This window comes from Plectrocnemia conspersa, unplaced genomic scaffold, assembly GCF_051122295.1.
Source record: "Plectrocnemia conspersa isolate PC_06_02 unplaced genomic scaffold, ASM5112229v1 ptg000007l, whole genome shotgun sequence".
Lineage (NCBI taxonomy): Eukaryota > Metazoa > Arthropoda > Insecta > Trichoptera > Polycentropodidae > Plectrocnemia > Plectrocnemia conspersa.
In genome coordinates, this window is record NW_028277171.1 from 7,717,057 (window position 1) to 7,730,655 (window position 13,599).

At 30.6% G+C, this 13,599-nt stretch overlaps 3 protein-coding genes and 1 long non-coding RNA gene across 4 annotated transcripts; 2 read left to right on the plus strand and 2 right to left on the minus strand.

Moving 5' to 3' along the window:
* The first annotated feature begins 351 nt into the window (after positions 1-351).
* LOC148233793 (putative cytochrome P450 12b2, mitochondrial) lies at positions 352-2,703 on the plus strand. The gene is made up of 10 exons (XM_088188959.1): positions 352-406; positions 720-851; positions 914-1,053; positions 1,120-1,135; positions 1,214-1,229; positions 1,299-1,415; positions 1,478-1,642; positions 1,820-1,976; positions 2,040-2,288; positions 2,365-2,703. The coding sequence occupies exons 1-10, from the start codon at positions 352-354 to the stop codon at positions 2,701-2,703; spliced, it is 1,386 nt and encodes a 461-aa protein (XP_088045085.1).
* Positions 2,704-2,982: 279 nt separating this feature from the next.
* Positions 2,983-5,544, minus strand: LOC148233794 (uncharacterized). Its single transcript, XR_015810201.1, has 3 exons — positions 4,027-5,544; positions 3,803-3,905; positions 2,983-3,729 (listed from the first exon to the last, which is right to left on the minus strand). It is a non-coding gene; the product is annotated as an uncharacterized LOC148233794 (long non-coding RNA).
* Positions 5,545-5,758: 214 nt separating this feature from the next.
* On the plus strand, positions 5,759-7,667 carry LOC148233795 (cytochrome P450 CYP12A2-like). The gene is made up of 5 exons (XM_088188960.1): positions 5,759-5,812; positions 5,868-6,115; positions 6,638-6,979; positions 7,016-7,202; positions 7,266-7,667. Exons 1-5 carry the CDS (start codon positions 5,759-5,761, stop codon positions 7,521-7,523), a joined length of 1,089 nt encoding a protein of 362 aa, XP_088045086.1. The 3' UTR covers positions 7,524-7,667.
* A 1,281-nt stretch (positions 7,668-8,948) lies between these two features.
* Positions 8,949-10,329, minus strand: LOC148233796 (uncharacterized). The gene is made up of 3 exons (XM_088188962.1): positions 10,324-10,329; positions 9,294-9,405; positions 8,949-9,139 (listed from the first exon to the last, which is right to left on the minus strand). Exons 1-3 carry the CDS (start codon positions 10,327-10,329, stop codon positions 8,949-8,951), a joined length of 309 nt encoding a protein of 102 aa, XP_088045088.1.
* Between the last annotated feature and the right edge of the window lie 3,270 nt (positions 10,330-13,599).

Sequence of the window (13,599 nt, forward strand, 5' to 3'; positions counted from 1 at the left end):
TATAAACCTTTTGTAAATAGTCTGGTAAATAATGGTAGAAAACCACTACAAATCGTGAAGACATTATGGGTTATGCTTAATGATAAGATTTTTTATTAGCACGACTTTCACTATAAGCAAATCATTTGTATGTTATACTAAGTGTTACTTCTGATGCTTAGTGATTCGGTCTATTATCTGTCTAACAGCACCGATACATTTATTTGACCATACGATTCATCTGAAATGCATAAAGGATTCATTATTGGTAATAAAATGTGAGTCGTTATCAGTGAATAAATTATAAACTTACATAGTAAAGACAGGGACGTCATTAAGAGGGGGGGGGGGGGCAGGTAAGGGCATTTGATAATGGATGACGAGAAAAATAAATACGTTCTTAGGAAGACCATGGGACACAAACCACGTTTTTAGCAAGACTATTAATTTCGCTGCAACGGTTATGGCTGGTCCCGATATAAATTTGTTGTATAAATTATTTATTGTAGATTAATTAAGTCCCTGGCTTGCTTTGTAGATTGAAAATATGGCCAATTATATCACATCAAGTGGAGGGGTCATCAAAAATAATAAATTTAAGGTATGCTGTGTAATAAATCTAAATATGAATTTAATAGTTTAATACAATGGAATAAAAAGATAATATTTTGATAGATATACAAAGACTACTCCAATTGTCCAACATCGGACAATAACTGAAAATGCTAAATGCCCTGTAGCCCCTAAGCAAAATGAAACAAAGCTTTATGTGGATAGAGAATCATGGAATAGGGCTAAACCATACAAACAAATGCCAGGACCAAATCCACTCCCGTTGATTGGAAATAATTGGAGATTTTTACCTTATATCGGTTAGAAAAACTCACTCTATATGCTCGTATAGTGTATAAATCATTGTATACTTATTTTAAAGGTGAACTTCATGGAGGGAATGAAAATATCTTAAATTTCATGAAAATCATGAACGAGACATACGGAGATATAGTGAGATTAGACGAACTTGCAAGCCGAGAACCTAACGTCTTTCTGTTTAATCCAAAAGATATAGAAAAGGTTTATACAAAATCATTATATTATACGATTCAATATTATTATATACTTTTATATCATTTTTGATAGGTGTACAAACTTGATGGTATACCTTATCGTGAATTTTTTCCGAGCCTTACATATTTCCGTAGAAATTTTCTACAAAATATATATAATAATGCAGGCGATCTGGTTACAAGGTATGAATTAATAAGCTAATATGGTGTAAATATGTAAATAAGTTAATATTAAATGTGAAAATTTATCAGTCAAGGCAAAGATTGGCAAGACTTTCGCACAAAAGCAAATCCCATTATGATGCAACCTAAAATTGTGAATCAATATGTGGAGCCAGTTGACGAAAATTCGCGGAAGCTAGCAACTAAGTATGAACAATTGGTTTACTACGGTTAAAACGTTTTTTTGTTTATTTCCTTTTTTATTTAAGGATTAAGAGAATTAGAGGAGAAGATATGAGAATTAAGGTTGACTTTTTGACTGAATTACACAAATGGTCATTGGACAATATAGCTTTCATAGCGATGAATGTCAAATTGAATTGCTTATCTGACGATTTGTTACCAGATTCAATATCGTTTAAGATGTTGAAAATGTTCGAAGATTTTTTTACTATTGTAGGAAAAATTGATTGTAAGCCCAATTTTTGGAGATATTTTCCAACGACATTATACAAACAAGCCATGCAACATTATACGGAGCAAACAATGTGAAAATAAAACTGTTGTTCTTTAATTTGATAACTAATTTATAGTTTTATATTGATTTTCAGAATGGGACAAAGTTTTATAGAAGATGCTAAAAAGCAAATTAAGACTATGAAAGCCACTTCCAATCGGATATCAAGTGTTTTTGAGAAGCTATTGGAGGTTGATTCTAAATTTGCTCTTGTATTAAGCCAAGATTTGTTAATAGGTGGTGTTGATACGGTAACATAATATTTTTTCAAAAACTCATTAAATAAACAATGAATAACAAAAAGATTGTTTTAGACATCAACAGCATTGCTTAATATTTTATATTATTTGTCGGTTAATCAATCTAAACAAGATAAACTACGGAAAGAGATATCAATAGTTTTACCTAACGAAAACTCAAAGTTGACAGCTGAAATACTAAGTTCAATGCCTTATCTGAAAGCATGTATTATGGAAGCTGCGAGATTATATCCAGTTACTGCAGGCACAATTAGAACTCTAACTAATGATATTGTGCTAGGCGGGTATCAAATTCCAAAAGGGGTATTTTCAATTTACTAGTTTTAATTACAGCATGGATATTGCAATTATATTTAACGTATATTTATTTTTATTAAAGGTTGTACTTATGTTTCCGCATATGTATATAAGTGTCCAAGAGAAACATTTTCGGAGGCCGGATGAGTATATACCAGAACGTTGGTTAAGAGAAGAGTTCAATTCAGAATTATCGTACAAGAAAGTTCATCCATTTTGCACAATGCCTTTTGGTTACGGAATGCGAGGTTGTATAGGTAAAAGATTTGCACAGCTCGAAATGTTTACTGCGGTGATACACTTCGTTAAAACGTTCAACTTAGCTTGGGAAGGACCTCCGCCGAAGAGAATTACTACTAGTATCAATAATTTAATAGGACCTTACAGATTCATATTTAAGGATATTGAAAAAATAGTATGATTTTAAAAATTGTGTGTATGATACATATTTATTTTAATTTAACATTAAAGGATTTGAAAACATTGCGGTATTTATTTATAAAACGTACGATACTATACGATATTTTAGGTCAACTTTTAGTAAAAGTACGCCTAACTTGTTTTTTCAGTAAAACACTCGCACGTGAATTGGTTGTTGGTTACTAATCTACAAGCTGTTCACAAAAGTATGTTTTTTGTTATTTTAAGAAGTTGAACTTTAAATGAGTTTTTAAATGTATGTATAAATAAAACTATACTGTTTCATATTTCATGTACTATATTTTTCGTAGCTTAGAAGTTAGTATAAAATTATAATATGCTAAATTTTGTAATACCGATTATATAATAGTTTTATTTATTTACAGTATAATATTCATACACGCTTACATAACATTTACAAAGTATGTTTTATAGGAATATTATAAAATTTATGTTAATAGAACTAATACATATATATACATTGTACACATAATCGAAAGATTAGATTTATACATTATATATTTTACAAATAAATGGTCGATTGATCTAAGTATGTATAGTAATAATATTGCTAGTGCAATATATTTTTTTAAATTTGGCAAAAACTCGAACCAAAATTGTGTAAGTATTTATTTCATGTTCAGTTTTATTTATAATAATATTAAAAAATCATGAACAATGCACTCTTGATAAACATATATTATAAATCATATCATTATTATAGCATATATTTTGTTTTTATTTAACATTTTGTATTCATTGATAAAATGGCGACTCTGCTCTTGGACTATTTTAATATAAGCAATTTGTTATATTAAAAAAAGGTTCTCACACGATTTTGCTCTACGTCTCAATCGCAATATGCATGCTATTAATCTAGGTGTGGTATTCATACGAGCACCGTTTCTGACACTTTGTTTGCCTTTATGTTGTGAAGAACTCCGTTGCGGATTCAATTGAACTTGTGCCAACTCACGGGAAGCTTCAATAAACTTGTATTCATAGCTATTAGCAAGCCTTCTATTAACTTTAAATATAGTAAATATGAGTATTAGAACAAACTCTATATTGAATACTCTCAAATAGTATAAAATACTCACCGCCTATTAGTACGTTGAATGAGCCATCTTTTTGAGACCCAGAGCCAGCGGCTTGGAGCTAAATAAAAAACTACTTGGCATATCAGATTTTTTAAATATTTTCCTAAAATTATAACATATTGATTGAGATGGAATAAGGACATAATATAGGTTATTGGTGATTTAAATATGTATGATGTATATTGAATTAAATATGTATGATGTTTAATGAAACAATTTAATACATTTTTTAGAGTTCAGCTTCCTTATATACATAGTCAGTTTTGTAGTCATTAAATATGTATAATTTTTCAGTAGATAATCGTGAAACTGCAATGGAGCCGAGCATACATAATATGTTATTGGGGTATTGTAAAATTATCAATAATTTAAATTTTTGTCATATAATATAGAACGTACATACATATAAAGGCATCTGCACAGTACATCTCCAGAATAAGTAAATTGACTTTCTGCCACAAAACTTAAATTATGAATGTCTAACTTGTTTTTAATTTTCCAGCAGTGGCAGATATTTTGTTTTATGTTCTCTTTAATTAGAGCACCAATTTTCAACATCGTTTACTGTTGAAGTTATTGAGTAGTCCGAACATTCTTCGTCGATCCCAATTATTCTGCCATTTTCAATCTTTCTTGTTGCCCACTTATTCACTTCACTTTTACTAATACACTCCGAATTGTGCCAATAATCTTTTATAGATTCTGGATGGTTTGGTTCCTTCCGAAGACAAAAATATAACAACAAAACGCTGATTCCTGTGGTTGCAGTCGGTAATAGGAATCGGCATGTTTACACTCAGACTGAATATACGTGTAGATTATTCTCAAGCAATATAATACGTATGATGACATTGTATTGAAGTTTTAGATTTATACAAATATTTTGTTTACTTTTCAATATGCAAACATATATAAATAATTTATAGATTACATCTTAGTGATAAGATTTGTCATGACTGCTTTTGTGTATAAAATATATTAATATCTTTATGAGGTACATATATAAAATTTGTAACAGGGGTGTCCAAATATTTTGGAATTATGTTTAGTTATAAATATAAACATTTTGTAAATAGCCTGGTAAATAATGGTAGAAAACCACTACAAATCGTGAAGACATTGTGGGTTATGCTTATGCTAAATGATAAGATTTTTTTATTAGCACGACTTTTACTATAAGCAAATCATTTGTATGTTATACTAAGTGTTAATTCTGACGCTTAGTGATTCGGTCTATTATCTGTCTAACAGCACAGATACATTTATTTGATCATCCGATTCATCTGAAATGCATAGAGGACTCATTATTGCCAATAAAATGTGAGTCGTTATCGGTGAATAAATTATAAACTTACATAGTAAAGACAGGGATGACATTTGAAGGGAGGGTGGGCCGGCTAGTGGGGGCATCAGCAATAAAATCGTGCCATCGCAGTCGCGCTGCAACGGCGCTGACAAGATTTTATTGCTTTTGATGTGGATTTTTGATTTCTGAGAAGTAATAATTGTTTTTTGTGCTCTCTTAAAGTAAGTAGTAATATTGTTATGAAAAAACTAAATATGAATGCTACATAACCGAGCGTTTCCATTGTGACGACGAGGCACGATTTTATTGCTTATAAAAATACATACGGCTTTTTACACCGCAATACTGTGTCACGTGGACTATAAGTGTTCTGGTATACACCTGAGAATTGTAGGAAAGTCTAAATTATAAATATCCATTGTATTTGGCACCGACCTTTTTGGGTTTGTTCATGTATTTTTTGAATTGCTTTGACTGTTTATGGATGACAAAAAAAAGAAAAACGTTATTATGAAGACAATAGGACGCAAACAACGCTTTTAGCAAGTCCATTAATTTCGCCGCAACGGTTATGGGTGGACCCGATATAAATTTATATAGTTATTTACTGTAGATTAATGAAATCTCTGGTTTGGTTTTAGACAAAAAATATGGCCGATTATATCATATCAAGTGGAGGGTTCATCAAAAATAGTAAATTTAAGGTATGCTTGTATAATAAATCTAAATATGAATTTAATAGTTTAATGCAATGAAATAATCAGATCATATTTTGATAGATATACAAAGACTACTTCAATTGTCCAATATCGTACAATAACTGAAAATGCTAAATGCCCTGTAGGCCCTAAGCAAAATGAAACAAAACCTTATGTGGATAGAGAATCATGGAATAAAGCTAAACCATTTAAACAAATGCCAGGACCAAATCCACTCCCGTTGATTGGAAATAATTGGAGATTTTTACCTTATATCGGTGAGAAAAACTCATTTTATATGCTCATAAAGTAAATAAATCATTGTATATTTACTTTAAAGGTAAATTTCATCGGGGGAATGAAAATATCTTGAATTTCTTGAAAATCATGAACGAGACATACGGGGATTTAGTGAGATTAGATAAAATTGCAAGCCGAGAACCTTACGTCTATCTTTTTAATCCAAGGGATATAGAAAAGGTTTATACAAAATCCTTATATTATATGATTCAATATTATTATATAACTTTTGATAGGTGTACAAACTTGACGGTATACCTTATCGTGAATTTTTTCCGAGCCTTACATATTTCCGTAAAAATTTTCTACAAAATATATACAATAAGGCAAGTGGTCTGATTACAAGGTATAATATAATAACCTAATATGTTATATTTGTATAAATAAGTTAATATTTAATGTGAAAAATTATCAGTCAAGGTAAAGATTGGTACGACTTTCGCATAAAAGCAAATCCTATTATGATGCAACCTAAAATGGTGAAACAATATGTGGAACCAGTCGATGAAAATTCGCGAAAGCTAACAACTAAGTATCAACAATTGGTTTACTACAGTTAAAAAGTGTTTTTGCTTATTTCTATTTTTATTTAAGGATTAAGAGAATTAGAGGAGACGATAAAAGAATCAAGGTTAATTTTTTGACTGAATTACACAAATGGGCTTTGGACAATACAGCTCTCATAGCGATGAATATTAAATTGAATTGCTTATCTGACGATTTGTTACCAGATTCAGTACCATTTAAGACGTTGACGATATCCGAAGATTTTTTTGCTGTTGTAGGAAAAATTGATTGTCAGCCTAATCTTTGGAAATATTTTCCGACGACATTATACAAACAAGCCATGCAACTTTATACAGATCACACAATGTAAAAATAATACTGATGTTCTTTACTTTGATAACTAATTTATAGTTTGATAATATTGCTTTTCAGAATGGGGCAAAACTTTATAGAAGAAGCTAAAAAACATATTAATATTATGAAAGCCGCTTCCAATCAGGAATCAAGTGTTTTGGACAAGCTAATGAAAGTTGATTATGAGTTTGCTCTTGTAATGACCATAGAAATGTTAATAGGGGGTGTTGATACGGTAACATAATATTTTATCAAATACTCATAGAATAAACAATGAATAACAAAAGGATTGTTATAGACGGCAACATCATTGCTTAATATTTTATATTATTTGTCGGTTAATCAATCTAAACAAGATAAACTACGGAAAGAGATATCAATAGTTTTACCTAACGAAAACTCAAAGTTGACAGCTGAAATACTAAGTTCAATGCCTTATCTGAAAGCGTGTATTATGGAAGCTGCGAGATTATATCCAGTTACTGCGGGCACAATTAGAACTCTAACTAATGATATTGTGCTAGGCGGGTATCAAATTCCAAAAGGGGTATTTTGAATTTACTAGTTTTAATTATAGCATGGATATTGCAATTATATTTAACGAATATTTATTTTTATTAAAGGTTGTACTTATGTTTCCGCATATGTATATAAGTGTCCAAGAGAAACATTTTCGGAGGCCGGATGAGTATATACCAGAACGTTGGTTAAGAGAAGAGTTCAATTCAGAATTATCGTACAAGAAAGTTCATCCATTTTGCACGATGCCTTTTGGTTACGGAATGCGAGGTTGTATAGGTAAAAGATTTGCACAGCTCGAAATGTGTACTGGGGTGATACGCTTCGTTAAAATGTTCAACTTAGCTTGGGAAGGACCGCCGCCGAAGAGAATTACTTCTAGTGTCAATAATCTAATAGGACCTTACAGATTCATATTTAAGGATGTTGAAAAAACAGTATGATTTTTAAAATTGTGTGTATGATATATATTTGTTTTAATTTAACAATAAAGTATTTGAAAAATTTTATGGTATTTATTTATAAAGCTTTTAGTGAAAGCACTCCTGATGTCCACACATATTTTCGCGCATGTGAATTGTTTGTAGGTTACTAATCTACAAACTAGGTTATCTGTTGTTTAAAGAAGTTGTACTTTGAATATGAGTTTTTAAATGTATATATGAATAAAACTATACTGTTCCATATTTTAGTATATTTAGCATATTTTACATAGTTTAGAAGTTACTATAAAATTAAAATATGTTAAATTTTCTAATACTGACAATATAATACATTTATTTATTTATTTACAGGCATATTTATTCATTCATGGCTTAAATAACATATATTTACAAAATCTGTTTTATAGGAATATTATAAAATTTGCTTTAATAGAACTAATAAATATATTTATATATACATAATCGAAGGAAATAAACATGGACCCAAAACAGTTTTTTGATACGTATTTTTATATAATATAATATGCCTTTACTATGAACACATAAAATATTCATATAAATTTATACATTGTATATTTTACACAGAAATGGTTGATTGATTTAAGTATAGTAATAATATTGCTTGTTCAATATATATTTTTAAATTTAGCAAAAATGTTATAATCGATATTATATGTGTGTATACATTTATTAAATTTTTAAATAGGTGTGTATATTTAAAAAAAATTATATAAACTGTATATTACATAAATTTATTTATTGCATCAGATAATATTGTTTTAAAGAAAAATATTTTACAATAATAATAAAAAATCATGAACATTGCACTCTTGATAAACATATATTATAAATCATAATATTGGTTTAGTATATCATATATTTTTTTTATTCAACATCTTGTATACATTGATAAGATGGTTACTCTACTGCTGGACTATTTTAATATAAACATTTATTCATATTATAAAGAGCTTCTCATACGATTTTGCTCTACGTCTCAATCCCAATATGCGTGCTATTTATCTAGGTGCAGTGTTCATATGAGCACCGCTTCCGACACTTCGTTTGCCTTTACGTCCTGAAGAGCTCTGTTGTGGATTCAATTGAACTTGTGCCAAAATTCCTACTAATAATTTGTCAACATTGTGTGCTATTCCACTGGAAGCTTCAATAAACTTGCACTCATAGCTATTAGCAAGCCTTCTACCAACTTGAAATATAGCAAATATGAGTATTAGAGCAAACTCTATATTGAATGCTCGCAAATTGTATAAAATACTCAGCGACCAATGGTGCTTCTCTTTTGCGTTCCAAATCTGCTTTATTAGCAATTAGAATTACACCCCTTGTCGCCATATATTCACCCTTCCACAAATACGATAGGATGTATTCAGCTAATTTTAAAGATTGCCTATCTTCAACCGAATACACTACAACGAACACATTTGCGTTGTATGTTGTGCAAGAACTTTCAACCTATAAACAATGTAATAAATAATAATAGAAAATATTGACACATCGAAAATATATTATAGTTTTGCGCTTAGCACAGTGATAATGTTTATATGCTATATTAACTGACATTTCCAACGCAGGATGATCTATAATTTCTGATTCAGTCTCTTGTCCGTTTAATAGCACCGATACATTTACATAAAATATTTATTGTGTCCAATAAAATGATGATCATTATAGGCAAATAAGCAATACACTCACCTAGTGAAGCGTCATAAGCACATATATATATTCACTAATAGTAAATTGGCACGTAAGGGCAGTCTATCCAACGCCAGAGGCTCTGATCATTGCTACTCTATACGGACCTTGGGGTTCTTGGTTCTGTTGTGATCCAGTACTGAAATTATCAATTATTGTTATTAAATAATTGTTAAAACTATAAATATGAAGTAAAATAATTAATATAATATATTAGCTTTTTCCATATTTTATTGAAATAAAATTTGTTGTATAAATAAGCTTTTGTTACTCATTTCAAACGTTCACTAATATGTTTTGTAATAAATAGACAAATATTTACATTTTACATCCAAGTGAAGAGGGTCATCAAAAATATTAAATATAAAGTATGCTTATGTAATAAATGCAGATTTGAATTCAATAGTATTTTTGAGAATATGCGATAATAATGACAATGAGTCACAAGTTAATAGTTGCAGATATTTATTGTTATTAGTTTACGTTACACGTTAAAAAAGAGACGAAAAACGATTATTCTCCGAGGTACAATATAATATGTATGGTGAAATATAAGTAGGAAGCGAGATGGAAAAAATTGGAGATTTATTGCACGTACCTATGAAGGTTACCGTTCCTATACAATAATTACAGCTGCTGCACTACACTATTACTAAGAAGTTGACTAGCTAATTTCACCTTCATCTTTTGGTTGTAAAAGTGAATGTGTTTTCGCGATAATTTGTTGGCAAAGTGCAAGTTTTCTTCCTTTTGTAATTGATGTAAATTCCATTTAATACTAGTATTGTGCAGGGGCGTATATTCAGGGTGTGCTAGGTGTGCGGCGCACACCCGCAAAACCATCTAAAATATAAATTTAGAAATTTAGAAAATTTAGGGCGTAAAGCGACATCATTTTGCATACAGTAGTATGCAAAATTATAAAATTTTAATATGCAGTGTATAGTATGCATTGGTATTTGTCATTCGCTCTGAACGTTTTCGCGCGAGCGATCGTTTTGGAACAACACATATAACGCGCCGACCTTGCGCGCGGCCGCCGACTAAAGTAAATTGTTCCGAGATTTAACGGCTGAAGTCGATCTGTCGGCTGGCAGCGCTCAGTAGTAAAATTGGTCTCGAATTTGGTGCGCCAACTTCAAAAACTCTTGCGTCCGTCGCTGCTTTTTTATTACATTATATCACAATAACAGGTAACTCATTTTTTATATTTTGGCGTAAAATAGTTTATTATCTTATTTACATATGATCAATATTTAATTTTCTATTCTAGATTATATTCTTTTATTTACCCCAATAATGATGAAGAATACTGTTGAAGATATTCTGAATAATCCATTTTCAAAAAGAAGTTATGAAATTAAATTGAAGATAATCAAAATTGCCAAACCACGTCCACCTCTTCCTAATTTATTTATGAAGCATAAAGACAATAAATGTGAATATACAAGACATTTTTCATTTTCATCATATGAACGAACTGAGTGGTTAACAGGCTGCGAACTTCGATCTAGATTGTTCTGTTGGCCATGTATATTGTTTTCCAAAGAAAGAAGCGTGTGGAGTAAAAGTGGATTTGCTGACCTTAGTCATCTGATAACGGCACTGAAAAAACACAAAAGAGCGCAGTCACACGTTCAATCATTTTTTTCTCTCAAAATGTTTGGAAAACAACGAATTGAAGTCATGATTGACGCTCAACGTAAAGCTAATATAAGTCAACATAATGAACAAGTTCATAAAAATAGAGAAATATTAAAAGGAATGATTGACGCAGTAGTATATCTAGGAAAACAAGAACAACTTTTTCGAGGCCACGATGAATCCTGTAATTCACTAAACAAAGGAAATTACCTTGAATTTTTAAATGCACTTCGAGAATACGTTTCTGTTTTGGATACTCATTTAAATACTGCAACGGTGTTTCGTGGTACTTCCCCATCCATACAGAATGACATAATTGTAGCGATTGGTGATGTTATTAAAGATCATATTAAGGAAGAAGTAAATTCAGCAAATTTTGTCGCTATTATTCTTGACGAAACTTCAGATATAATGACGAACTCACAGCTCTCAACAGTTTTGCGTTTTTTTTATGAAGGTAAAGTTTACGAGCGGTTTATAGGCTTTACAGACGTTAGCTCTAATAAAATAGCCGATGGCTTATTTTGCCACGTTGTAAATATAATTGAAGAATTTCAAATTCAAGAAAAATTAGTTGGACAGACTTATGATGGGGCGAGTGTAATGAGTGGGCATATTAATGGTTTGCAAGCCAAAGTACTCGAAGTTTATTCATTGGCCATTTTTACACACTGCTATGCTCATATGTTGAATTTAACATTACAACAAGGTCTTTCCAATATAAAAGTGTGCAAATCATTCTTTCAAACTTTAAATGGATTGTCTGCATTCTTTTCGAAATTTTCCAAACGAATAAATGCTTTACAAGAGTTTGTAGCTAGAAGACTTCCTTCTGTTACACCTACAAGATGGAATTATACATCACGGTTAAGTAACACAGTGCAAAAATACAGAAATGAATTTACGGACTTTTTTCGAGACGTCGTGAAATGTTATGAACTATGGGACCCCGACACTGTAATAAAAGCACGAAGTTTTCTTAGCTTTTTGGAAGATTTTGAAACAAGAAAACTTCTCCACATATTTTCAAACCTTTTTGTAAAAACTGATGTGTTATACAACATTTTACAATCCAAATCTTTTGACATATTATATTGCTGTAAGAAAGTTACCGAAATTTTGCAACAACTCAGACATGAACAGGAAAATAATTATGAAACATTATGGAATTCTTATGTAACGGAAGAAAATTATCCAAGACTGAGTTATGATTTGCTTGTTGAAGAAAAGCACGCGTTTAGCCAACTATTTAATACAATAGTTGATAATATATGTAAGCAAATTGAAAACCGTTTTTCTTCAATGTCCAAATTGGAATATTTTCACCTTCTGGAGAAAGAAAAATATGAGCAATATAAAGAAAAATTTCCAAATGAATTACTTACCAAACTGCAACAATTCTATGGAGCATTATTTGATTATATAAGTTTAAAAAATGAGCTTGCTGTTCTTTATCATTTACCTAAATTTGCAGAGAAATCTGTTTATGAGCTTGTACAATTTATGAACACAAATAATCTTGAGTCAGGTTTTCAGGAAATAGATAAAATAGGCAAACTAATATTAACTCTTCCAAGCAGTACTGCTTCAGCAGAACGTTCATTTTCTGCTCTGAAACGAATTAATAATTGTTATTGAAGTACCCAAGGTCAAGAAAGGCTATGTGGTTTTAGCTTGATTTCAATAGAAAAAGGGATCCTTATGGATATTAAAAAGAAGAGCACTTTTTATGACAGCGTGATAGAAAAATTTATGATTAAAGATAGAAGATTAGATTTTATATATAAATAATTATAAGTTTATGTTTATTGGAAATTTGATATTTTTATATAATAATATTTTAGATTAGGTTTGATGTTTATTTATTTATTTATATATGGGAAAAAGCTGTAAGGCAGTTTAGGCATGCCAAAACCTCGGCTAATAAAAATGAAAAAATGTACGTTTTTTTTTTTTTTTATAGCACACCCAATATTAACACCCACCGTACGCCACTGGTATTGTGGCGGCGTTCCGACAGTTCCCAGTGTTGTCACACCACCGCCCAAGTTAAGAAGCGGGTGTTTTAAAGAACTGGTAACATTCACTCTCTCTCTCTCTCTCTCTCTCGCCATGGCCAAAGATTAGCATGCACCGTCCCCGCCAGCTCTCCGAAAAAGGTCGTTTTATTAAATAGCCTTCAGAACCTACATGCGCTACACTATTACCCAAACTATCCATAAATATTTGTTTGGATTCCAACAAATTTATAATTAATTTAAGCATGTGACACATCTAAATAAACTGCTACCGGTTTCTAAGTGCATGAAT